The sequence below is a fragment of the Paramisgurnus dabryanus genome, chromosome 20 (genome assembly GCF_030506205.2).
Source record: "Paramisgurnus dabryanus chromosome 20, PD_genome_1.1, whole genome shotgun sequence".
Lineage (NCBI taxonomy): Eukaryota > Metazoa > Chordata > Actinopteri > Cypriniformes > Cobitidae > Paramisgurnus > Paramisgurnus dabryanus.
The window spans coordinates 26,319,378-26,343,998 of NC_133356.1; the positions used below are offsets into that span (position 1 = coordinate 26,319,378).

The following is a 24,621-nucleotide window of genomic DNA, read 5'->3' on the forward strand; positions in this document are numbered from 1 at the left end:
AACAGTCGTGTCTGAATGTTGTGTAAAGTGAATTTTTTGTCATTAGGAGAAAACTGGCTATATGTTGTGATTACATGTACATTGTTACTTGAAATGTAACAATTTATGAAAGTTATAAACAAAAAAAGTTTAAGAGCTCTACATTGCAGTAAGTGCTTTACAAAAATGCATTGTTTATAAAATATTAAACAAGAAAATATGAGTTTTCAGTAATTTAATTAAAAAGCAAAATATTGGATACAAGATGTGTGCATCCTTGTTGTCTTTTTTTTAGACTTCCAGTTGGGCCTCGAAGGGATGTAGACGTGTCTTACTGAGCTCTCCCACATGAACCTTAAAATTCGTTAACAAGACACTTTTTTCTTTGTTTGAAGCCACACAGACACTGTGTGCATGGATAAAATGTCTTTTTTTTGTAATATATTACCTAAAGGTTGGCCCGCATCATATTTAGATTTTTAAAATCTGTCCCTCGAAGAAGACCCTGGTTTAATATAAGGATTGTGAAAATTAACAGAAACATTATGTCAATTTAAAGCAAGGTGTTTTACAGAGTGAGCTGAAACATGATTATCATTACATTGTTTACTTAGAGGAGCAGTATTATTTATTTCGAATGCAAATAATCCCATAGCAAACATCCCTGTTAATTATTTACACAGTTTCAACTGTACAGACAGAAGCAGTACATGTGATTTTTCTGGAAACCACAAACCTTATTCTGTTTTTGCCCCTTCCAAAATCTTTGTCAAAGTGAAGCTTGATTACAACATTTCACGAGTTTGCATTAACATGTAATCTATAAAATAAAGCATATTTGGCATGTTGTCCGAGGGGAAATTTTAGCCTGAATCCAGAGAACTCTGCCTCTCTTTAACTAGAATAGATCTACCAGTTGAGAGTGAAGCGATCGGGTGGAGGAGGGATGCTGCCAAAAACTGTCACGGGACAGAGGCGAAGGACGGTCACATAAAGAGACCTCTTCGCACTGATAGGTTACATGACCATGCTCCTCCTCCTAACTCCTCCCTTAGTTAAATTAACTTTATTAAATGGCATGTTCTGCTCAGTGAAAAATATAAATCTTCTCATCGCTGAAAATCTTCAATGAAGAAGGAAACATTATTGAAGATAATAACAAGCATTTTCAAAGACACTGTTTTGTCAGGTAAGGAAGATCAATTCAAAAAGAACTATTCAGATAGGATAGGTATTTTAAATATATGACCTAAAACAATTGCATTTTTACCTGCACTTTAAATTTAAAAACATCAATCAGGTTTTTGTGAATTACACTGTAAAAAAATGTTTTGCCTTATAATGTTGAGTTCATTGAAAGTAAAAAATGTCAGTTCACCAGAATCTGAACAACATTAAATCTCAGTTTTAACAAAAAAATTATAATTTTGTAAGATTCTTCAAGTGTTGACATTACAGCATAAGCTGGAGCAAAACAAAATAAACACTGGAGGTGGCCAATTTCAAACCCACACAGACTCGGTTACATAAGGAGTTTAAAAAATCATTTTGTTGTGTTGTTGAGTGCCAGAATCAACGAAGCACAGGCAACACATACCTGCTGCCATTGCCAGACAAAAACTGATGACAGATTGTCAGGATCCCATCTCCACAACCAACAACCTCATCATTCACTCCCCCCACTCGTTCACATTCCCCTGAATATTAATCACCTGTGCATCATCACCATACCCCTTTAAATAACTCAGCTTCTCACTCAGTCCGCATCTGGTCTCATCACTCGAACACTAAACTCACCGTCAACACTTATCTGGACTCCCGTTTGTTTACTTATCTCAGAACCCGACCTCTCTGATCATCATCTGCTCCTGCAAACAAAGACATTGTTACTAAAGCTAAGTTCCATTATCTACAACTTTAGAATGCTCACCAGTCTACTTTAATTCCGTGTGTAAAAACCAGACCAACAAAAATGCAAAACACCAGGGAGGCCGGAGGAAATCCGAAGAGCGATCACTTCGCGGAGTTGGGTCATGCTGTTTGTCTATCATTACTTCCATCTCCACCCAGTCATCCTCACGTCGTACCTGAAGATGTCCTTCACTCAGCCCGGCTACATTTACTTCCTCAAAACCCTGCTGCCTCTTCAGCTGCCTCTCCAAGTCCCATGGCTCGACCAGCGACATACTCAGGCGAGGCGGATGATTGCAGCGGATTTCTACTACAGGTATCCCTGTATTTTCAAATGCAATCTCATCTATTCTCCAATGACACTGCTAGAGTAGAATTTATAATGTCCTTGCTATCTGGACGTGCACTCCTTTGGGCTCAGTCTATATGGAATTCTAACTCTGCAGTAATACAATCTTTATCCAGCATTTTAAGGAAGTGTTTGGCCAAACCATGTCCGGTCTATCCGTCCATGAATCTCTCTTCAATCTACTACAAGGAAAATTATCTGTGAGTAATTATGCTTTACAATTCCGAACCCTAGCGGCTGCAAGTGGTCTTTGAAGATTCCCTTGGTTTAGAAACCCTGATTCAAAAGACCTTTTTTTGTTTCTCAGCAACTTACAGCCTGTGACGAAACACCTAACGCTGCTAATCCTCCACCTCCCATATCACCCATGGTTCCTCCAGTACCTGAGCCCATGCAAGTGGATTCCACACATCTTTCTCTCTCTGAACGTTAACAAAGTATTCGCAACAAACTCTGTCTGTATTGTTGTGGAGAGAAGCACGTCATTGCGGATCGTCCAGTTCGATCTCTTCGCCCAACGGAAGCTCAGTTCAATTTACCCTGAACATAGAAGCTTTAAATCGTACTCCTGTACTCCTGTTAACCTCTTGGATTTGTGTCCCAGCGAAAGCTCTTATCGACTCGGTGGAGATTCGTCATTACTGATCATCGTAACCTGGAGTATCTTCAGGACGCTAAGAGGTTGAATCCCCGCCAAGCTTGGTGGTCCTTATTTTTTGTGTAACTTACAGACCAGGAAGAAAGAACCTGAAGGCAGACATCCTATCCAGACTCCATGGTTCCTCTACCTTCCGAGCCCATACTCCCTCCAGCCATGTTTGTCGTCTGGAACATCGATGAACTTATTAACCAGGAGAATCAAATCAACCACACTCCGTCGGAGGTAACCTTTGTACCTGTGCATCTACGTCACAAACGTTTGGATCCTGCTCATTCCACTCCAGGCACCGGACATCCAAGTAGCAGGCGGACCCTCTCGCTTCTCAGTCAATGGTACTGGTGGCCTAACATCTCCCAGGATGTCGCTAGGTACGTGAGAGGTTGCTCACCCTGTGCCATCACCAACACTCCCAGAAAACTCCCTGAAGGTAAACTTGCTCCCCTACCTATTCCTCAATGCCCGTGGTCTTAGATTCTCTAAGGGATGCAAGTTAATACCACTTCCCAAACTACCTGCTGCCTTCGAGACTGCAGAAGCCCTGTTTCACCATGTGTTCCAAAACTTTGGCATCCCCGAAGATATGGTCTCAGACCATGGACCACATTTCATCTCAAAGTTATGGAGAGCCTTTTTCAACCTCCTAGGTGTTACCATTAGTCTATCTTCCAGTTATTATTCTCAAACCAATGGTCAGGCTGAGCGTAAAATTCAAGATATCAGTCGTCACCTCCATACCTACTGCCATGAGTATCAGGACAGCTGGATCCGCTGTATGCCCAGAACTCCTTGCCTCAATCCACCACAGGTTTATCCCCGTTCCAGTGTACTCTGGGTTATCAACCGCCTCTATTCCCTTGCTCAGGAGAACCTTCAGTGGTTCCAGCTGTCAATCACTGGTTCTATCAGAGCGAGAGGGTTTGGGACTCAGCTTACGTTCACCTACAACAAGCCGTCAGGCGTCATCAGGATCAAGCCAACCGTCATCATTCAGACCCACCAGAATACCAACCAGGTCAAAAGGTAAGGCTTTCCACCAGAGACATTCTTCTTCATCTCCCCTGCTCGATACATCACGATGTCAAATACAGACTCAACCTACCACTGGAATATATGATCTCACCTTCATTTCACGTCTCTTTATTAAAACCTTTCACTGATCCTGTATCTTCTCCTTCCACAGACCCCTGCACCGATGATGTACCTCCTCCTCCTATTCTTATTGACAAAGACCCCATCTACAGGGAACGGGTCATTCTGGACTCTCGGTGACGAGGCTGGCGGCTAGAATACCTCGTATACTGGGAGGACTAGGGCCCCGAGGAACAGTCGTAGGTTCTCCGTGAGGACATCTTAGATCCAGCTCTACTTACCCAGTTCCACTCCAACCACCCCGATTGCCCCCAGACCTTGAGGGAGACCTTTCCGCCGTACTTACCCTTTCCCAACTGCCTTCGAGAGCTGCCTCGGGAGGAGGGGATACTGTCAGGATCCCATCTCCACAACCATCAACCTCATCGTTCACTCCTCCCACTCGTTCACATTCCCCTGACACTCCCGCGCCTCCCCTCCCTTTCTCTCTCATGTTAAGTGCACCGCGTGCCTCTTTCTACACAACATAGTGAAAAGGTGGCGGTGTTTTCAATGTCCGTTCCTCCGTATACTTTCTTTTTCGCGTAAACGTCAACAGTCACAGATGCTACTGACAGAGAAGACGGCAGATCGAGTTTATAATGACTTGACGAAAGGTTAGCATTAGTGTTTCCCACACACACCGTTCTCTCCCTTTCTATGATGCTGTATGCCCTCGCACATGTTTTGTAGTAACTCCGTCTAACAGTTACAGTGTATTCTCTCATATTTCTGAATTTGCATCGAATTGTCTGCGCTATACGCAATATACAATAAACTCACATTAAATAACAAAGGGCTCATAACACAACAAGACATCAATGAGAAGAGCAACAGCAGTAAGGCTTCAATGTAAATGTATGGTGATTTTGTCAGAAGATGTCACGTTTAGGATTTTAGTCACTATTTTATAGTCTACTCGTTTTATGTCTGACATCAGAACAGATCATATGTAAAAGTGGCATTTAGTTGTCTTAAAATGCAATATAATGTTACAGATCAAAGAGTAGAAGTGAAACACATTCAGATGCCAACATTCGATCAAACGCAAACACACGATGACATCACATATATGCTAATAAGAGTGTGACGTCATCACTGCCACAGTCTCTAAAAATCCTGTGGAAAACACTTTGCTTGTTTACTTAACTAAACAAAGGTTTTAGGTCTTGATTCCATTGCTCATTTGTAAAGTAACTGTTTAGTGTTTACCCTAGTGTTCTTTATATATTTACCTTAACATATTTCATATAAAAAGCAAAATTTTATAGAAATCTTTGGTTAGCTTAGATCTTTGGTTAGCTTAGATTCAGACAAATGTTTTCTCTTCTAAAATATATTTGCTTTGCAGAAATTTACAACAATGGGCAACAGTGTGTCTGCTCTAAAAGACCATGGCTACACATTAGTGAGTGAAGAAAAGAACATGATCCTGGTAAAAAATGAAGCTGGTGACCTGTTTGTCATTAAAAAGTTGAGCGCTAACCAGGTAAGTTTGATAGATTGATTATAATAAGATTTGAGTTAAATGATTATAAAAGATTAATGTTTATAATGAGATTTGAGGGTGTGTTTCTTTCTGTTTTTAGGATGAATTAAAATGTCTCCTCCAGCTCAGTCATCCCCACATCGTCCATCACAAGGAAATCATCACAGGAACGAAAAATTCTGAATTTATTCTTTTTATCTTTCAGGGCTAAATTAATAACTTATTTTTAATGACTTATTTTTAAATAATATTAAATCTTTTTAAACTGTAATTTGCTTTCAGATTCAGACTGTTCATATCTTCTTCTGGAGCACTGCAAAGGTGGAGATCTTGCTCAGAAAATCAAAATCAAAAAGAAGGAAACGGATCAATTTTCTGAGAATGAGGTATGACTGTAGACTGATGGTAAAACACCCATTAGCACAGACAATGTTAATTCTGCTCCAGGTTTTTACTAATTCTAGTGCCAATCAAGCAAACTTTTAGAATCGAATTAAAGTCTTTTATTAGTTTTGTAACTAAATACTATCTTCCTAGCATAAGCATGATTTCTTTTAAATATTGAAGGTGTACCTTAAACCCTAACTGAAACATCTGAATCAGCAAATGTAGTTCATTAGCATGATTAAAAACTTCCAGATATGTATATGTTGAAGCAGGTAGGAGCAAAGCTCTGTAGGCAGTGGCGGTTCTACACGGAGGCCAAGGGTGGCCCGTGCCTCTGTAGACATGTCCCTGGCCACCCCTGTGGCCACCCCGTGCTGACCAAATAAAAAAGTATAAATTCATTTTGATTTTACAAAACCAACATCTCGCTAACTTTTTAAAGTTTACACATTGTAAAAAGCGCTGCAATTATGCTCTAACATTATATACGTGCATAAAATGGAGGAATATAATTATATACAAATGTTTACAATTTAAAATAAATATTATTTTAAATGTTGATTAGATTGTGGTCCCTAACTGTCTAGCAATGTGTGTTTAAATGTAAACTAAAACAAACGTTTGTCTTTATAAACTTTACATTTCATAAAGTTTATTGAGTAGGCTTGCATGATTTTGGGTGGGAGTCTTTAGAAAAGAGCAAAGCTCCCCTTTTGCACCTGCACTCACTCTTTTATTAAATAAATATTTATATGATTGTAAAGTAAAATAAAGTTTACGGGGCAGTTTCCCAGAAAGGGATTAGACTAGTCCTAGACTAAAATAAATGTAAGAGCTGTCCAAACTGAAAACAACTTGCAATGCCATATCTTAAAATACATCAGTGCCCTTTGTTTTGCTTCAAAATGCACACAAGTAATGTATTTAGTAAGGCATGTTTGTTAAAACTAGTTATATTTCCTAATTAAACTAAGGCCTAGTCCTGTATTAAACTACAACCCCAAAACAGAAAAAGTTGGGACACTGTAGAAATTGTGAGTAAAAAAGGAATGGAATAATTTACAAATCTCATAAACTTTTATTTTATTCACAGTAGAATATAGATAACATATCAAATGTTGAAAGTGAGATATTTTGAAATGTCATGCCAAATATTGGCTCATTTTGGATTTCATGAGAGCTACACATTTCAAAAAAAGTTGGGACAGGTAGCAATAAGAGGCCAGAAAATGTAAATGTATATATAAGGAACAGTTGAAAGACCAATTTGCAACTTATTAGGTCATTTGGCAACATGATTGGGTAAAAAAAGAGCCTCTCAGAGTGGCAGTGTCTCTCAGAGGTCAAGATGGGCAGAGAATCACCAATTCCCCCAATGCTGCAGCGAAAAATACTTTTCTGAGTTTCTCAGAGAAAAATTGCAATGAGATTGAAGTTATCATCATCTACGGTGCAAAATATCATCCAAAGATTCAGAGAATCTGGAACAATCTCTGTGCGTAAGGGTCAAGACCGGAAAACCATACCGGATGCCCGTGATCTTCGGGCCCTAAGACAGCACTGCATCACATACAGGAATGCTACTGTAATGGAAATCACAACATGGGCTCTGGAATACTTCCAGAACACATTGTCAGTGAACACAATCCACCGTGTCATTCGCTGTTGCCAGCTAAAACTCTGTAGGTCAAAAAAGAAGCCATATCTAAACATGATCCAGAAGCACAAGTGTTTTCCCTGGGCAAGGCTCATTTAAAATGGACTTTGGCAAAGTGGAAAACTGTTCTGTGGTCCAACGAATCCAAATTTGAAGTTCTTTTTTAAAAACTGGGATGCCATTTCATCCTGACTAAAGAGGACAATGACAACCCAAGTTGTTATTAGCGCTCATTTCAGAAACCTCCATCACTGATGGTTTTGGGTGGCATGAATACATGTGGCATGGTCAGCTTACACATCTGGAAAGGCACCATCAATGCTGAAAGGTTTATCCAAGTTCTAGATACATATGATCCCATTCAGACGTCGTCTCTTTCAGGGAAGACCTTGCATTTTCCAACATGACAATGCCAGACCACATACTGCATCAATTACAACATCAAGAATGCGTAGAAGAAGGATCTGAGTACTGAAATGGCCAGCCTGCAGTCCAGATCTTTCACCCATAGAAAACATTTGGTGCATCATAAAGAGGAAGATGCGACAAAGAAGACTTAAGACAGTTGAGCAACTAGAAGTCTGTATTGGACAAGAATAGGACAACATTCCTATTCCTAAAACATTGGTCCTCCTCCAGCTGTTCCTTATATGTACATTTAACTTTTCTGGCCTCTTATTGCTACCTGTCCCAACTTTTTTTGGAATGTGTAGCTCTCATGAAATCCAAAATGAGCCAATATTTGGCATGACATTTCAAAATGTATCACTTTCTACATTTGATTTGTTATCTATATTCTACTGTGAATAAAATATAAGTTTATGAGATTTGTAAATTATTCCATTCCTTTTTTACTCACAATTTCTACTGTGTCCCAACTTTTTCTGTTTTGGGGTTGTAATTCCTATAACCAACCCTATAATCTTTAAATATAATTTCTTGCCATTTTTTATGTGCCCCTCTGGTAAAACACTGGCCCCTCCTTGGCCCCCCTAGTGAAATTTGTCTAGAACCGCCACTGTCTGTAGGGCATTAGCCAATGGCAGTCCGTGCATTTCACATCTTGGCCTTATGAAAGAATCCAACTCCTAATACCATCATGACTGAATCAGTGGACACAGGAATAGTCACCGCCAAACATGTCAACGTGTACAGCTGCTTCATGCTCTCACCCAGATATTTTATGATGAAGGAAATCAAAGATTTCAATGTGATTTTTGCCTTCAAAATCAGTCATGACATTATTGGCATACATTATACCCAGTTCTGTTTTAAGCCGGGACAGTTTGAATAGTGTTTTGTCACTCTGCGTTAAGCTGGAGAATGTTTTCAGGATTTTTTTCCGGTATGTTTGAAACTGCTAGGTCAATCCAATCAATTGAGGCAAAAATGCTGACATCATTGTAAGCCAGCTAGATGCAATTTGATTGCCTTAATCTCAAGCTGAAGAGGCCTTCACTGTTATGATTGGATAAATACTGTATCATAAATATACACTACCCCTGCTGAAAAAACAGCATACCAGCAAGATCAGCATAGGTTGTGTTTTGGTGCTGGTTTGCTAGTGAACACCAGCTAAACCAGGCAGGGGGGCCTCAAGGACCAGGATTGGGAAGCACTGGTATAAGTCATCACATGCACAATAGTCTGTTCAATTGTCAAAATTAGTAAAGAACATAATGAATAGTCATGAATCCTTGAAACATTTGATAAATTTATTACAGCAATTGACAGTCAGGCAAACTATAACTTGACTAACGAAAGAGGAGTTTACGCTAAAAAACCTTTAAACGTGGCTGAAAATGCCTGGAGGACACCGATTGCCAGTTGTTTCTTCAGCTGAGCGCTTTGGTAGCTGTGATACTTCAGCTGTGAGCCGGTTGGTTGTTGTGATATTTGTCCCACCCCTCCTCCACTGTGATTGGACGGCCGTGTGAGAACATTGACGAGCGGTGCTTTTCACCCAAAGTTGAATCTCTTTCAACTCTCGACCCTCAGCGCCCAGCGCGGAAAAACCGCAGAGCGCCGGTTTTCAGCGCATAGAAACCCGCTAGCTGCTAGCTTATTTAAAAAATGCAGAGCTTCCATTGGAACCAATTGAAAACATGAGCTGGCCGCGGGCGTAAAAGCTTTGGTGTGCACGCCCCCTAATGGTTTTGCAAGGAAACGAGACTCCTCACATTCTCGATTTTGTTGATAAAGCTGGCTTTTATCTGGCAAAGGGGCAAAGTGGTCGCCCCTAATATTTTTGGCCACCAGGCCACGGTGGATGTCCCAGGCCAGCAAGGGGACAATATAACTATGTGTGCTGCCAAATCTGAGAATGGTGTGGCCACTCACATCCCCAGGCTTGGCCCATACAATACATAGAAGCTCCTAACCTCCTTCATTTTCACTTGATACCTGAAAATTTGTCAATTTGTCATTGTATGGGACAATGTGAATTTCCACCGTGGCCCGCTCATCAGGGCCTGGTTCACTACTCATCCTGTTGTTGATTTTCCAGATGGAATAATGGATGCAGTAGAGAGATATGTAAACTAATTTGTTTTATTAAAGAATTGTATCAGACAGCAATTACAGTTTTCCTCAGTCGCTTTGATGCATTTCGTACATCACTATTTACATTTGCGCAACAGTTAATGCAGTTCTCAAAACAATTAGTACAAACTGCAAAACCTAGTTGATAACCTGCAAAAGCGTGTCACTTGCTCAAAATGGAAAGGTCATTCATCAAAAGCAAGTATTCATGTCAATGAGAGTGTCAGTTTCATCAAAATGAAAAGTCCTGACACCATTGTTTATGAACAAGATAGTCAAATGGCTTAATCATGTTTTCATTATGACAGTTTACTTTATAAATGTTTTCCAATGCAAAAAAGTAAATTCTTGGTGACACTACCTGAAAATGCTCAAGACAGCACTATATACTATTTGCATAGCTATTTTGAAGTAAAGTTACACCTTACTGTATTTAGTGAGGTAACTGAGTACAAGACACTGAATACTGTATATTTCACATTTTTACTGCATATGCTGCTCTTTGCAATTCTAATTTGTTCACAGCATTGTGCAAAAGAAATAAATACACCCTTCTTTACAACAAACAAAAACTCCCTTTGGGTAGAGCTGTGCACAACTGTAAACAATATTGCAGCACATATTGGAACTGAACATACAATACACACAGTACTGTAATCATTCTTGCACATCCAGACGTTCCTCTCTGTCTGGCCACACAATTTCAGAAATTGTTCAATTTAGGAGACATTTTGGGGAAAAAATGATTTAAAAAAATGATTTTGACAACTAGTTCAACATTTTTGTACGTAATGACTCAAGCAATGAAATGAGGACTATTCGTTTTATATGGAATGACTATTCAGCATTCAAAAGTATAGTTAATTTTGACAGACATGACATAAGCAAATGATAATGTTATAAAACAGCAGAGAATTGTATGACTTGTCCAATTGATGCATGTCAAAAAGCATTTGCAATTTGTTTGAAGGAATGAGAAACTGCTATTACACTGATTTCTGTAGAAATTACAGTATTACTGGGTATTACTGGCAACTAGCTGCCAGTAACTTACCGTAGTTTTTACATTTATGTTATTTACTGGCAACATTTTGTTCAAAGTTAAATTTAGACTTTATCTTCTACAGTAAGTTACTGGCAACCAGCTGCAAAATTACAGCACATTTTTTACAGTGTATGATGTGGACAAATGATTAAATATTGTGGAGGTTGAACTAACTGTTGTGCAATGTAAATAGTAATGTGAGAAATGCACCAAAGCGGCTGAGAAAAACTGTAAGCTTGCACGTACACATTTCCTGTTTTTTTATACACCTTTTAAAACCCAGACTCAATGTTTCCATTGCATCAGCTACTAATTCTGCGTCTGTCACATTTGCTAATTTGAGCTGACTAATTGTCTGGTTTTTGTGTTCAACCTTCCACCAATCAGTAATAAGTTTTGCTTTGTTGCTGCAGAGCAAGTTATTTTTTGTTTCAATGCAACATTGCAACTGCACATTTCTTGGAAACTTGATGCAATTGCTATAAGGTGAACTTAGTTTTAAAAGGGCAATGCACTCAGTGTCCTTTTTGATAAACCGAAACTTAACAGGAAAACAGTTCTATTCAGGTGACAGAAGACACATTAATATTCAACTTTAAGATATGCATTACAGATAAAACCTTTTGTAAAGAAACCATATGATAATTAATCAAATACAGTATTTAAATGCAATATTAATCTCCCAAATTCTCTCACAATCCAAGGATGGTCATGGTGTTCCTACCATCTTACTCTTCTTTCCTCAATCATTTTCTCCGCTTGGAGGTGGAGAGTGTATGAGCATTGGGCTCAAGATCAGAGGTCCCTGCTCCATGCAATGAATGCTGTGTGTGAGGATATTACAGGAGATCAGTGTAGGGGGTGGTTGCGACATGCACGCTGTTTCTTCCCTCGTTGCATTGCAAGGGAGAGTATATGCTGTGATGTGGATGAGAATCTGTGGCCAGACAGACAGCAGTGTGTGAATGGCTAGGAGGGTGAGGACGGTGGCCAGGAGAGGGAGGGTTGTTTACAGCACAGTAGGCAGCAAAACATTTTGACTTGCAGTGCTTACACAATGCCAAAGGAACATGGCATTTTGGGGGCACTGCCTGTTTAAATAAGAAGGAAATTTAGTTTAGTCATCAGTGAACTGTTTTGGGAGAGGTACAGTATGAGCTTTTGCAGGCAACCCATGGTGTTGTGCCGAACCAGCCACGTTATTTTGGCAAAAGCACTAAGAGTGTTGAGAACGTCCGGTCTGTTTCAAGAAATTAGCCAAAGCAATTGAGAAGGATCTTTGACATTTCCGTGGCACTGACTCTTTATATGGGAAAGTAATTTAGTTTTGAATCATGAGTAAAGAGGTGGGAGAGGTATGAGCTTTTGCAAGTGAGCTGTAGTGTTGTGCTGAACTGTAAGAATGTTTTGCCAAATGATCTAAGAGTTTTGAAAATGTAATTTCTGTTTAAATGAGCCAAACCATGGAAAAAAAACTTTGATTTGGTTGATTCAAATTGTATTGCAATTAGAGGTAATTTGCCAATGTATCAGACATTACACACAATATCAATTTCAGATATTTATAGAATATACACTCACCTAAAGGATTATTAGGAACACCCTACTAATTCTTTGTTTGACCCCCTTTCGCCTTCAGAACTCCCTTAAACCTATGTGGCATTGATTCAACAAGGTGCTGAAAGCATTCTTTAGAAATGTTGGCCCATATTGATAGGATAGCATCTTGTAGTTGATGGAGATTCGTGGTTGTACGTGTTGTGGCTTCACAAATGCTTTGCTGCATACCAGTGGTTATTTCAGTCAAAGTTGCTCTTCTATCAGCTTGAAACAGTCGGCCCATTCTCCTCTGACCTCTAGCATCAACAAGGCATTTTCGCACACAGGACTGCCGCATACTGGATGTTTTTTTCCTTTTCACACCATTTTTTTTTTGTAAACCCTAGAAATGGTTGTGCGTGAAAATCCCAGTAAGTGTGCAGATTGGGAAATAATCAGACTGGCCGGTCTGGCACCAACAACCATGCCATGCTCAAAATTGCTTAAATCACCTTTCTTTCCCATTCTGACATTCAGTTTGTAGTTCAGGAGATTGCCTTGACCAGGATCACACCCCTAAATGCATTGAAGCAACTGCAATGTGATTGGTTAATTAGATAATGGCATTAATGAGAAATTGAACAGGTGTTCCTAATAATCCTTTAGGTGAGTGTACGTGTACCAGTTTTTGATAAGTGAATGAATTGTATTGAAATTGATGGCGTACAAGATGAAAAATTATTAAGAAGTTGTGAAGAGTTTAACGGTTTAAGTGAGAAGTGACTAATCAGTTTTGATAAACAAGCCATATGCAATTAGTTTTTGTGCAAACTGCAGAGAGTTGTACTTAATGTTTGCACATATGTGCCAAAGCATTTGCAATTTGCTCAATAAATAAAAAATTCCAATCTGATGTGAACAATAAGCCAATTGTTCAGAGATCTGATCTTATTGTTTTGGGAAAAAAAAAATTGTTTAAAGGAACAAGCCCACATTTTGAGAATTTAGCTTATTCACCGTATTAGATAAGTCCATACATGCCTTTTTCATCTCTGTGCATGCTATAACTCTGTCTGAGGCAGCCCCCGCTAGCTTAGCTTAGCACAAAGACTGGAAGTGAATGGCTCCAGCTAGCATACTGCTCTCAATAAGTGACAAAATAATGATAACATTTTCCTATTTATATGTTGTGATATGTATAGTCACATCGTTCGTGACAACGAGTGCGTTCGTGACAACATCATACTAACATTATATTGAGGCTGGGAACAACTGCAATAGTAGTGACCACCCTGTTCATGTAATAGTGTCACTAACGTTACATTAGATCTAGCTAATAGCACTGTTACAGAAAACTAACTTAGTCATCTAAAAACATTACGGAACACTTACGTAGCCATAGGTGATCCGCTGTCCTGTCTGTACGATCGATGGGATGGCCGTATTCTTCAGCACACGTTTCATTGTCCGTGTGGCAAATAAATTTTTTTGAAAATAGTCATCCTCTGTGGAAAGTTCTGAGCAATGTTATACAGGTGTGTGTGGAGCTATATCCAGAGCAAACAGCCATTGTTTCATCAGATCAGTGTTTTTGGTTGGAATTCTATGAAATAGCATGGAACTTGTTTTCCCCATAGACCGTAAAAAAATATGGACGTAGTGTTTGTGACGTCACCCATTGGCTTGTGAAGATCGTTTTTGAAGCTTAAAGTAAGCGTTGCCTGCCGTCGCCATCTTGGCCGCGCGTCACCGCGAATCACTCGCGGAAAACCGAAAATGGGTAAAGAGGCGGGACATGAGTGAAGCTGAAGTGAAACCACGCCCGCCTAGCGCGAGTCTATTGACAGCAGTGGCTGTTCAAACGTCACTCAAGCGGCCACGCCCTTAATTATGCATAAGATTAAGGCTTAATATAATTTAAACGCATGAGTAATAACAAAATTCACCCCCCTCACAGTTGTCATGAAGGGCAAAATTAGCTATATAGACCAAAAATACATTTGTACCAAGATAGATAAGATAGATAATTCCAAAATGTTAATAAAATGATTTTAATTTAAATGTAAATTCACATTTGTCTGATTTACAGATTCTAGGCTGGATTGTGAAGATCTGCATGGCTTTGAAATACCTGCATGATAAACAGATCCTGCATAAAAACCTGCAGCCAGAGGTAAAGATTTCATTTAGTTAACCTATATCATATAGATCAAGAGAGTGCTGGAGCCTGTAATTCAGTTAGTGCTCTGAAAATGTATGTAATTTGGCTTTACACATGTTTATTCTTATCTGAGAGATTTGCAAAGACTTATAAAAAACAATACAATGGAAACCACAAACATAGCAAATCAAACACACAAGGGGCTTGATAAGTGCTTGAACAATAGTAAAGTAAGCATGGAAAATAAAACACTTTTTTCTGTTAAGTACAACCAGACAGCCAAATCTTTATATCATCCCCCAACCCTTTAAATACCATTTTAGGACTTTTTGCAGACACTGCCACTCTCAGCTCGATCATTACATACAGTAGCAAACCAAGCCATACGCTGAAATTCCATAAATATCCATCTCACTTTACGATCTAAAATAGTCTAGAAACATTTGTTGAACAATATTAGAAATATTTATGAGTTAACATTCGATTAAGTTTATATATAGAGTTCTATATTTTCAAGTGGATTAATATTTTGTTAGGGCACTGCCTCACTTGCCCTATAGATGAGCTGCACATGATTCTGGCTGTTCATCTGCACGACAACAACAACTTTTTTGATTGTTTTGACATTGTCATTTTAAATAATTTAAAAGTGTAAAATTCTGCGGATTCAAGTTGCATAAGGTCATTAGCTTACTGTAAATGTAATAAAGCATGGTAATAAGACGTTGACATTAATAACTTTTAGAAAATGCTTCACCCCACATCTCCAAACTTACAGAATATCTTGGTTTTCTTATGACAGAGCATATTCTTCACTACATTTGGAACCCTCCGTCTTGGCGAGTTTGGAGTAATTCATCAATGGTATTGTTTGCTTCTTTGATTCAAAACTACAGTCAGGAACTCCTCAACACATAAAAATACAGCATAGTATATCTTTTGTATTCTGCACTGTAAAAAATCTGTTATTTCATACTGCAATCTGAAAGCTATTGATACTGAATCATTCTGTAGCTCTATTGTTTCTTTGAACCTTTCAGATGTCTTTGATATTTCTTCTCCCTCAATGATTTTATTTACGTATCACTCCATAATTTCTGATATCTGACAGCAGCACGCTCCTATTAAGTCCAGAACAGTGGCGATTCGTGACTGCTCATCTGAGGGGTGCAAATTCAAGTGATTGGAGTGTCATGTGTGTTGCTTGTGTTTTCAATATATGTGTTCTGCGCGTCAAGTGATCCTATGTGCATCACACGTCAAAATAAGTGCCTGCTGCACACGCGTCAAAACCGTTTATGATAAAAGAGACGCTCACGTTCACAAAATACACGCAAGACACTCTCTTAACAGTAAACTGTGATTACACATGAGATTAGGCAGTATCTGGCAAACTCGAGCGAATAATAAACCCTTTAGACGCGTCTGCAGTGGGCACTTTTTTTGTGATGCACATAGGATCACTCGACGCACAGAACACATATTTTGAAATAAGGAACCACACACATGACGGGCTACATACATGTTGTGACAAACTTCGTATAGTGCACCCTCGAATAAAGAAGTCACCAGACGCCACTGGACCAGAAGTGTCCCTTCCACCTACTCTTCTCCTTGGCCTGAGCTTCATATTCTAAAGGCTACTGGTAGACGGCTTAAGCATCTTTACCGAAAAAATCTTTACTGTACCTTATTTAGCTTTTCTTGATCGTCTCAAAATATAGAAATCTGTTCTCATCTCAGCTCGCTCTAGTTTTGTCTCTTCCACAATTAATTAATCAAGTAACAGTCTAAAAGCATTATTCAATACAATAAATAAGCTTACTAAACCTCAAGACTCCCTAGCTTCTAATGACCTCTGCTGTTCTTTTATGGAATACTTGCTTGAAAAGATCAATGCCATCTACCAATGCTTCTTTACTGATACAATGCTCAACCATCCACCAAATTTATCCAGTCAAACTCTTGTTTTTCTTTAACAACCCCATCTTTTGTCTCTAAGTTAATTTTGAAATCCAACTCCTCTTCCTGTCATCTTGATCCTGCTCCTAATTCTCACTACATCAATACATCACTTACCTCTGCTTCATTTCCTCTGCCACTAAAAACTGCAGCAGTTACCCTGTTCTCAAGAAACCCAACCTCGACCCCTCTAATTACTGTCCTATTTCAAATTGACCCTTCATTGCTAAATTACTGCAAAGCACTGTTGCCTCCCTTATTGTCTTTTCTATTTGAAAAAATCTCTTCGATCCCTTTCAATCTTGTTTTTGACCCTGCATAGTAGTAAAAATGCACTTGTAAAGGTAGTGAATGACCTACATCTCTCTGCTGATTCTGGTTCTTTGTCTGCCTTCGATACCGTCTCCCATGAATTACTTGTTTCTCGTCTCTGTGATTTGGTTATTTCTCGTTCTGCTCTTTCTTGGTTTTTTTCTTATCTCTCTGGCAATTTTCCATCTCAGTTAAGTACTTTCGATCACCTAATTTCCCCCTGAATCAAGGTGTTCCCCAGGGATCCGTTCTAGGGCCTTTATTATTCATAATTTACATCATACCGCTTGGTCATATTTTGCAACGCCATGGTCTCAACTATCACTTTTACGCTGATGACATTCAATTATACTTAATTTGCACACATACCGTATTTTCCGGACTATAAGTCGCTCCGGAGTATAAGTCGCATCACTCAAAAAATCTGTCATGCAGAGGAATAAAAATATCGCACTGGACTATAAGTCGCATTTATTTAGAAAATTATTATTCTTTTTGGGCGCATTTTGTTTGTTAAGTCTTTCTCCGTTGTATTTAAGTTAATGTTTCAATTAACAGTTTTTTTTCAGGGGTAGGCTACAGGAGCAACATATAGCGCCCTCTCATGGCTGTGACAGTAATGTTTTCTTTAGGTTCATGAATTAATTCGGACATATAAGTTGCACCTGACTATAAGTCGCAGGACCAGCCAAACTATGAAAAAAGTGCTACTTATAGTCCGGGAAATACGGTACCCTACCTTCCCAAAAATACAAAATCTCTGTGTAAAAGACAAAAGATTAATGAAAAATTTCTGAAACTCAACATGGACAAAACTGAGATCATTTTTATTGGAACTCCTTCACTTTCCAGCAATATTTCTACCAATTTCACCTGGTTCTCACATCAAAACATCCAATACTGTTAAAAATGTAGGTGTAATCATTGACTCCAACCTTTCCTTTCAGTCTCATATTACCTGCATTACCAAATCTGCATTCTTTCATCTACGCCGTATTCAGGGGCGTCAGTTTGTGTTGAAAAGTGGTGGGGACAAAAGATAAAATGAAAAAAAAAACATTACAGTAGGATGGGAAAAATATTGAATAATGGCGCATCAAAAATGGGCATAATGAAGGCCGGTCAACAACACAAAAATACTCCGTATAAAACCCTCAACAATGTCGACTGCACATGTGACAGTCTCTACAACACCAGCTCAACCGAACAGTGCCAAAGCACCATACCGTAGAAAACGGCAGCACGTTAAGTCAATGATTACAATGAAATTTATATATGAAAAACACACACACTATAAGCACACAACGCAACATATGTGACCCTGGACCACAAAACTAGTCGAACACTGCAAAAAATTATTTAAGAAAAAATGTTCTTTGTATTTTTGTCTTGTTTTCAGTAAAAATATCAAAACATTCTTAAATTAAGATGCTTTTTCTTGATGAGCAAAATGACCCAAGAAAATAAGTTTAGTTTGTAGACCAAAAATACCAAATGTAAGTGGTTTTGTGCATAAAACAAGCAAAAACATCTGCCAATGGGGTAAACAAAAAAATCTTGAACATTTTTCTTAAACACTTAATTCAAGAAAAATGTAAGAAAAAATAGCTTACCTCATTGGCAGATTTTTTTGCTTGTTTTATGCACAAAATCACTTAAATTTGATATTTTTAGTCTAAAAACTAGATTTTTGCTCATCAAGAAAAAGCATCTTAATTTAAGAATTTTTTGATATTTTTACTGAAAAGACAAAAATACTAAAAAGAATTCTTGAAAATCTGACTTTCTTTCTTAGTATTTTTGTCTTGTTTTCAGTACAAATACCTAAAATTCTTAAATCAAGATGTATTTTCTTGATAAGCAAAATGACGAAAATAAGTCTAGTTTTTAGACAAAAACTATACAATTTAAGTGAATTTGTCCTTAAAACAAGCAAAAATGTATGCTAATGGGGATGAGAAAATTTTGCTTAAATTGAGTGTTTAAGAAAAAATAAATCTTATGTTTAGATTTTTTTCTCACCCCATTGGCAGATATTTTGCTTATTTTAAGCTTGTTTTTTGCAGTGTCGCACAGGTATTGTTTGATTTTTCAGAACATTTTAACCAAATGCTTTCAAAAAGTGGTGGGGACAAAATCAGCCATTTCAAAAAGTGGTGGGGACATGTCCCCAGCGTCCCCAGTGTAAATGACACCTATGGCCGTATTGCCCAGGTCCGTCTCTTCATCAGTACCAAAGAGGCTGAAACGTTCATCCATGCATTTGTCTCATCACGCCTTGATTACTGCAATGCCCTTTTTATTGGTCTACCTGTCAGCTCCATTTCCAGTTTCCAATACATTCAAAACTCAGCTGCTAGAATACTCACCCATACCAAGTGTTCTGCTCACCCAAGTCCAATTTTGTCTAATCTTCACTGGCTTCAAGTTGCCTACTGTATATTCAAAATTCTCCTGCTCACGTTTAAATCTTTGCATGGCCTCAGCATCACCTCTCTTCAATGGGTGGCAGATCATTCAGTATTACTGCACCCAAACTCTGGAATTCTCTCCCCCACTCACTCTGTTGTGTTAATAATATATCTGAATTTAAATCATTACTCAAAACTCACCTGTTTTCTGAATCTTACACCTCCTGATTTGATTAATTGATTGCTCTGCATTATCACTAATATCTATCTGAATCTTATGTCTCTTAATTTTTGTTTTGTATTTTTGAACTTCACACTCTTTTTCTATATACTTCCCTGTCCATTATTGTTTCTCAGTGTCTACTTGTATTATCTCTTCCTTGTTAATTGTACACCGTAAAGCATCCTTTTGCTCTGGAAAGGTGCTATATAAATAAAACATTATTATTATTATTATGTGTACTAGTAATAATAGATTACAATATACTGTATTAATATGAGGGGATTTTTTGGGGGTTTTTTACAGCTGTTTGACTTGAACTTTACATTTTGCACTGCATTGGGTTGTGTTTTAGCATTAACTAAAACTGTAAAGTAAAAAGACAAAGTATTGGCAAAAAATAACAGTACTTTTTTGTTATTGTTTTTTTTTTTGTATCTATAGGTCTACTGAAATGCCACCAGTAGAAAATAAACCTTCATATGCTGCACCTGAGATTTTGAGTGGCAAACCTTATGAGGAGAAAACGTAATAAAACATCAAAAACTTTAATGACGACATACATATAAACATGAATACAGACATACATATTTCAGACTGAATACTTAAACCCTGGCAATATTTCACTTTCACAGTGAAATATGGATGTTGGGATGTCTCCTCTATGAGCTTTGCATGCTGAAGTGTATGGTGAGAATTTCCTTTCATCAGCTTCAAACAGTCAACTGGTTAAAACAATGATGTTCTAAAGCCACCTTTCCACTGCACACGACAAACGACGGCCGATATGCCGGAAGTAATTCATTTCCTATGGAGAGTCGCAAAGGGTCTGCATGATGAGCCGACCATCTGCGGATGCGTAAATATCGGATCCGTTTTGAGCGTTGGAACCGTTAACAAATTTGAACTTGCGCGACTAAACCGCATGCGATATGCCGACCGGAAGTTATGTATTTCATTGTATTCCAATCATAAACTGTTTGTGAGGTAAAAATGATTAATCCTTTTTTGTTTAACTTTATTAGTAACACCTACACCCTTTAAAAAAAAACTTTTGATTACTGATAATAAATACATTATTCATTTAATTTGTATATGTAATTATTTTAATCTTGTCTTCATATGTTCTCTCAAAAAAATATTGGCAATCTTTGACATATATGCATAGCTGGAATGAGCTTCCCACCCATATACGATTAAACTGAAACTTCATTACGACTACCACTAGGGGGAGAACTCCGACTGTCGTTTCCGTATGTCGTGTGCAGTGGAAAGGCGGCTTTAGATATAGGTAAATGCAGTATTAATTAAATATTGGGTTACACTTTATTTTGATAGTACATCCTAGACACTATGTTTAAACTATATTTATGATATACTGTTAACAATATGATAAACATGTGATAAAAAATTTTTGCAGTATCACATCTCTTGTCATATTGATTCACAAATGTGTTTTTTGTCTCAGAAAGGCTGTTTACACTTGGCATTAACATGCGTTTTCGTCGATCGGATCACAAGTGGACGACGTTAATGCCAGGTGTAAACGGTGTTCAAAACGTTTTGAACGCGTCCACTTTCGACCACTTTCAACCACATTCAGAGGTAGTCGAAACCACTTTCGATCGGATCGCTTTGGGGTTGCGGAACGCAATGTGGTTGAATGCGTTCGAACAGCCACATGCGACCGCCTTCTCTCCGCCCATTTATGTAATCTGAGGTATTAAACACTAATTTTACGTCTTTTTTGACTTCTGCCGTGAACATACGGTGAACAGCGCTATTTTTAGCCTTTCATTGATAAAACTACTGCGGGTGTTCTCCGTAGTTTCGTTTTGAAAGCGTGAAAGTTGCGCGATCCTATTTCATCAATTGCGCTGAAAATTCAGAGAAAGCTCCAACAAATAAACGTACAAAACACTGTGCAGCATGTATACTTGCTAAACAAGCAGCGGGCTCCGACATAATATAAGTTTGCGTCCATATAAACTCATAATTACTCCCGCTCGCGTTTGAATGACAGCAGAGAGACTCGCCCACCGTCTCACAGACCACCCCCTCACAGTATTCAGGACAGATGCGGTCGAAAGTGGACAAAAGAGACGGATTTAAATACCAGGTGTAAACGCAATGTGTCTCTCTCGTCCACTTGTGATCCGATCGATGAAAACACATCTTAATACCAAGTGTAAACAGCCTCAGAGGGACTGAAAGTTGCATTATTTTATTTTTTTGAGCCTATCTAAAACAGATTTTCTCATGTTTGTCCTTATTTAGTTTCCAGTTGTTGGGAAGACACTCATATCCTCTTATGAAACTCTTCCTCTGACCTTCTCTGAGGATCTTCGTCAGCTGATAAAAGACACACTTCAACCTGATCCAGCATGCCGTCCATCTGTCAGCGAGATCTTAACCAGACCTTTTATTATTAATCATCTTCGGGAAAAGGTGAGCTACCTTTTTTAAATATTTTTACTATTGAAAGTCCATATTGGATTTGGCACTGTTCTAAACAAAATGGAAAGCCTTAAAGAAATCTCTTTTTTTTAGATTTTGCTAACTATTAAGACTCTTAATAAGAAACTAGAGGACCTAAGAGCACTAGCTAATAATTTGGAAAGAGTCCATTTCAACACAACCGTAGGCAGTCTCACTGGAGGTGTAATGGGATTGGCTGGAGGAATCACATCTGTGGTGGGACTTATTCTCTCTCCGTTCACTCTTGGAGCTTCTCTGATAGTAACCGGAGTGGGAATCGGCACGGCAGTAGCTGGAGGAGTAACTGCTGGTACCTGCAACATAACAAACATGGTTAACCGGCACACAAACCGGCAAAAGATCAAAATGCTCATAAAAGAGTTCCAAGAAAAGATTTTCTCTACAGGTTGCTGCATTCAAAACATCCAAATAGCTGCGGAAACTTTAAAAAGACAGTTTTCCACAAGCGATGATGCATTTTCCAATGCACAACCAGGGGAAAATGTTGGAGCTCTACTTGGACAAGGACTGGGAGCAATTCCAGAGATTTTCCATCTAATTGAAATTGCAAATATTGGGAAGGTGGCTGCAAGAGCTGTTCATGTGGCTGAAGCGGCTTCAGTAGTTTTGTCTGCACTTTCATTAGCTGTTGATGTCTTCTTTGTTTTTCTCGACTCTAAAGAAATCCACAACATCCATCAAGATAAAGCTTTAAAAGAGAGGGGAAAAGCATCAGCATCCACCACCAACCAAAACACTGAGTTGACAGACAAGACATCAAATAACAGCGACACAACAAATCTGTTGGCAGAAGAGCTGAAGTCTGAGACCATGAAATTTGTAGCAAAAATAAGGAAGACCACAGATGAGCTTCAGACAATTCTGGATACACTACAAGACATAATGCAACCAATCTCTGAGACACCAAACAACAACAACTAAAAATTGTTAGTTAAGATCAGTGTTTTCTTTAGTCATAAATTGATTATAGTTGTAGCAATGGTTAGGTTTATATTCTGGGTTTCCATGATCAAATACCATATAAAATAAAATAATGCTCATTCACAGGGAGTACAACAAGCTGAAATGCTTCTGTTGTGACTTTCTTACCTTTATTTCCTTGATATTTAGGAAATCAGAAATCATAGCACCTTTTTTTGTCTTTATATGTTTGTGGTTTCTTAATGTAATTTTCTTTCACTTGCACTAAAATAAACGTATTTTGATTCAATTCACTACATTTTAACAGGCCTATTAACATTATTTGTTTTTATCATGGCATGCCTATCTCAAGTCTGGGGCAATAAAGAAATCTCTTTATGTAGCAGTTTAGCTAGTTGCTGTGAACATTTTCAAGATATGACTTTATCCCTCAGTTTCACAGTCAAGGCAAAAGGCGAATCCTAGACTAAAGCCCGGGATAAACTGCACAAATTTTGGCTGTACCAGATGAAAGATTGCCATTGTGAAACAATCGTCGGGATTTCTGTGATCATGGCTATTCATCAGTGATCCTATGTCATACAGTGAGAGAGGTTCAAAGACTGACGTTTTCCCGGTCTTGCACCCAAAGATATACAATAGTTTTCTGACAGTGCATGATCAACGCATGTTTGCTGCTATCACCTTCATACCAGTATTTGTTTACCACTAGCGCATGCTGGTGACGTTGCACTAACGTGTGACGCAGCCGCCAAAGCTTTTGACTCAATAGGTGTCATCATCGCACAGTCTATGCTTGTCGAAAATAATTTGGACGCAGTTACATACGACAAGATTTTACTGTACGACTTGATGAATTCTGAAGTAAGCATTTTTGCTAGCCTGGGTGCCAGCCGATCTTAGCCCCGCCCACAAGATTTTGAAAACGGGAAGATCGGTCTGGCGTTTTTCCGTTGAGGAGCTACTATGCTCGACCAAATGCTGTTCGAACCAATCAAATTGTCAGGGCGGGCTTTATACGATGATGGACAGATAATCAACAGTAACGTAATGAACCACGTCACCAAAGAGCGCTTGTGTTGAATGGCTGCCGGTGTAGAGTTCAGATGTGTGGATTCTGACATTGAGTCTGTTCTAAAAGATATCGACAGAGCATTGATTTTAAAAGAGGAACAGAGAAACGCGAGCAGGGCATTTGTTGATGTTTTTGCCGTCCTTCCTATTCGACAAAAGTTGGTCGGAACTGAAATGGGTAACGTTATCACGGCGATGGAACTCAGCGTGCACGACGAGATGGATATTATTAGCGATCGTTGCCAGCTTCTTTTCGGAAGCTCGGAATCGTAGTTGCTGAATAAGTGGAGGGACATGCTAGGCTCTAATATTTACAAGCCAACGTAATGGGTATCGTCGTGGATGAAGTGCACCTAACGTACAAATGGTAAGAGA

General features: G+C 38.6%; 1 protein-coding gene across 3 annotated transcripts; it reads left to right on the top strand.

Annotated features, from left to right (window-relative positions):
• The first annotated feature begins 1,059 nt into the window (after positions 1–1,059).
• LOC135787384 (uncharacterized) lies at positions 1,060–23,465 on the top strand. Of its 3 annotated transcripts, XM_065297332.1 has the most exons (11): positions 1,065–1,168; positions 4,081–4,645; positions 5,380–5,517; positions 5,618–5,681; positions 5,797–5,903; positions 14,776–14,859; positions 15,650–15,711; positions 20,197–20,280; positions 20,388–20,442; positions 22,030–22,200; positions 22,303–23,465. In XM_065297332.1, exons 3-11 carry the CDS (start codon positions 5,392–5,394, stop codon positions 23,170–23,172), a joined length of 1,623 nt encoding a protein of 540 aa, XP_065153404.1. In that variant the 5' UTR covers positions 1,065–1,168; positions 4,081–4,645; positions 5,380–5,391; the 3' UTR covers positions 23,173–23,465. The 3 variants fall into 3 exon arrangements, with proteins under 3 accessions (XP_065153403.1, XP_073669022.1, XP_065153404.1); XM_065297331.2 differs by lacking the exon at positions 4,081–4,645 and having other exon boundaries at positions 1,060–1,168; XM_073812921.1 differs by lacking the exons at positions 4,081–4,645; positions 14,776–14,859 and having other exon boundaries at positions 1,060–1,168.
• The last annotated feature ends 1,156 nt before the right edge of the window (positions 23,466–24,621 follow it).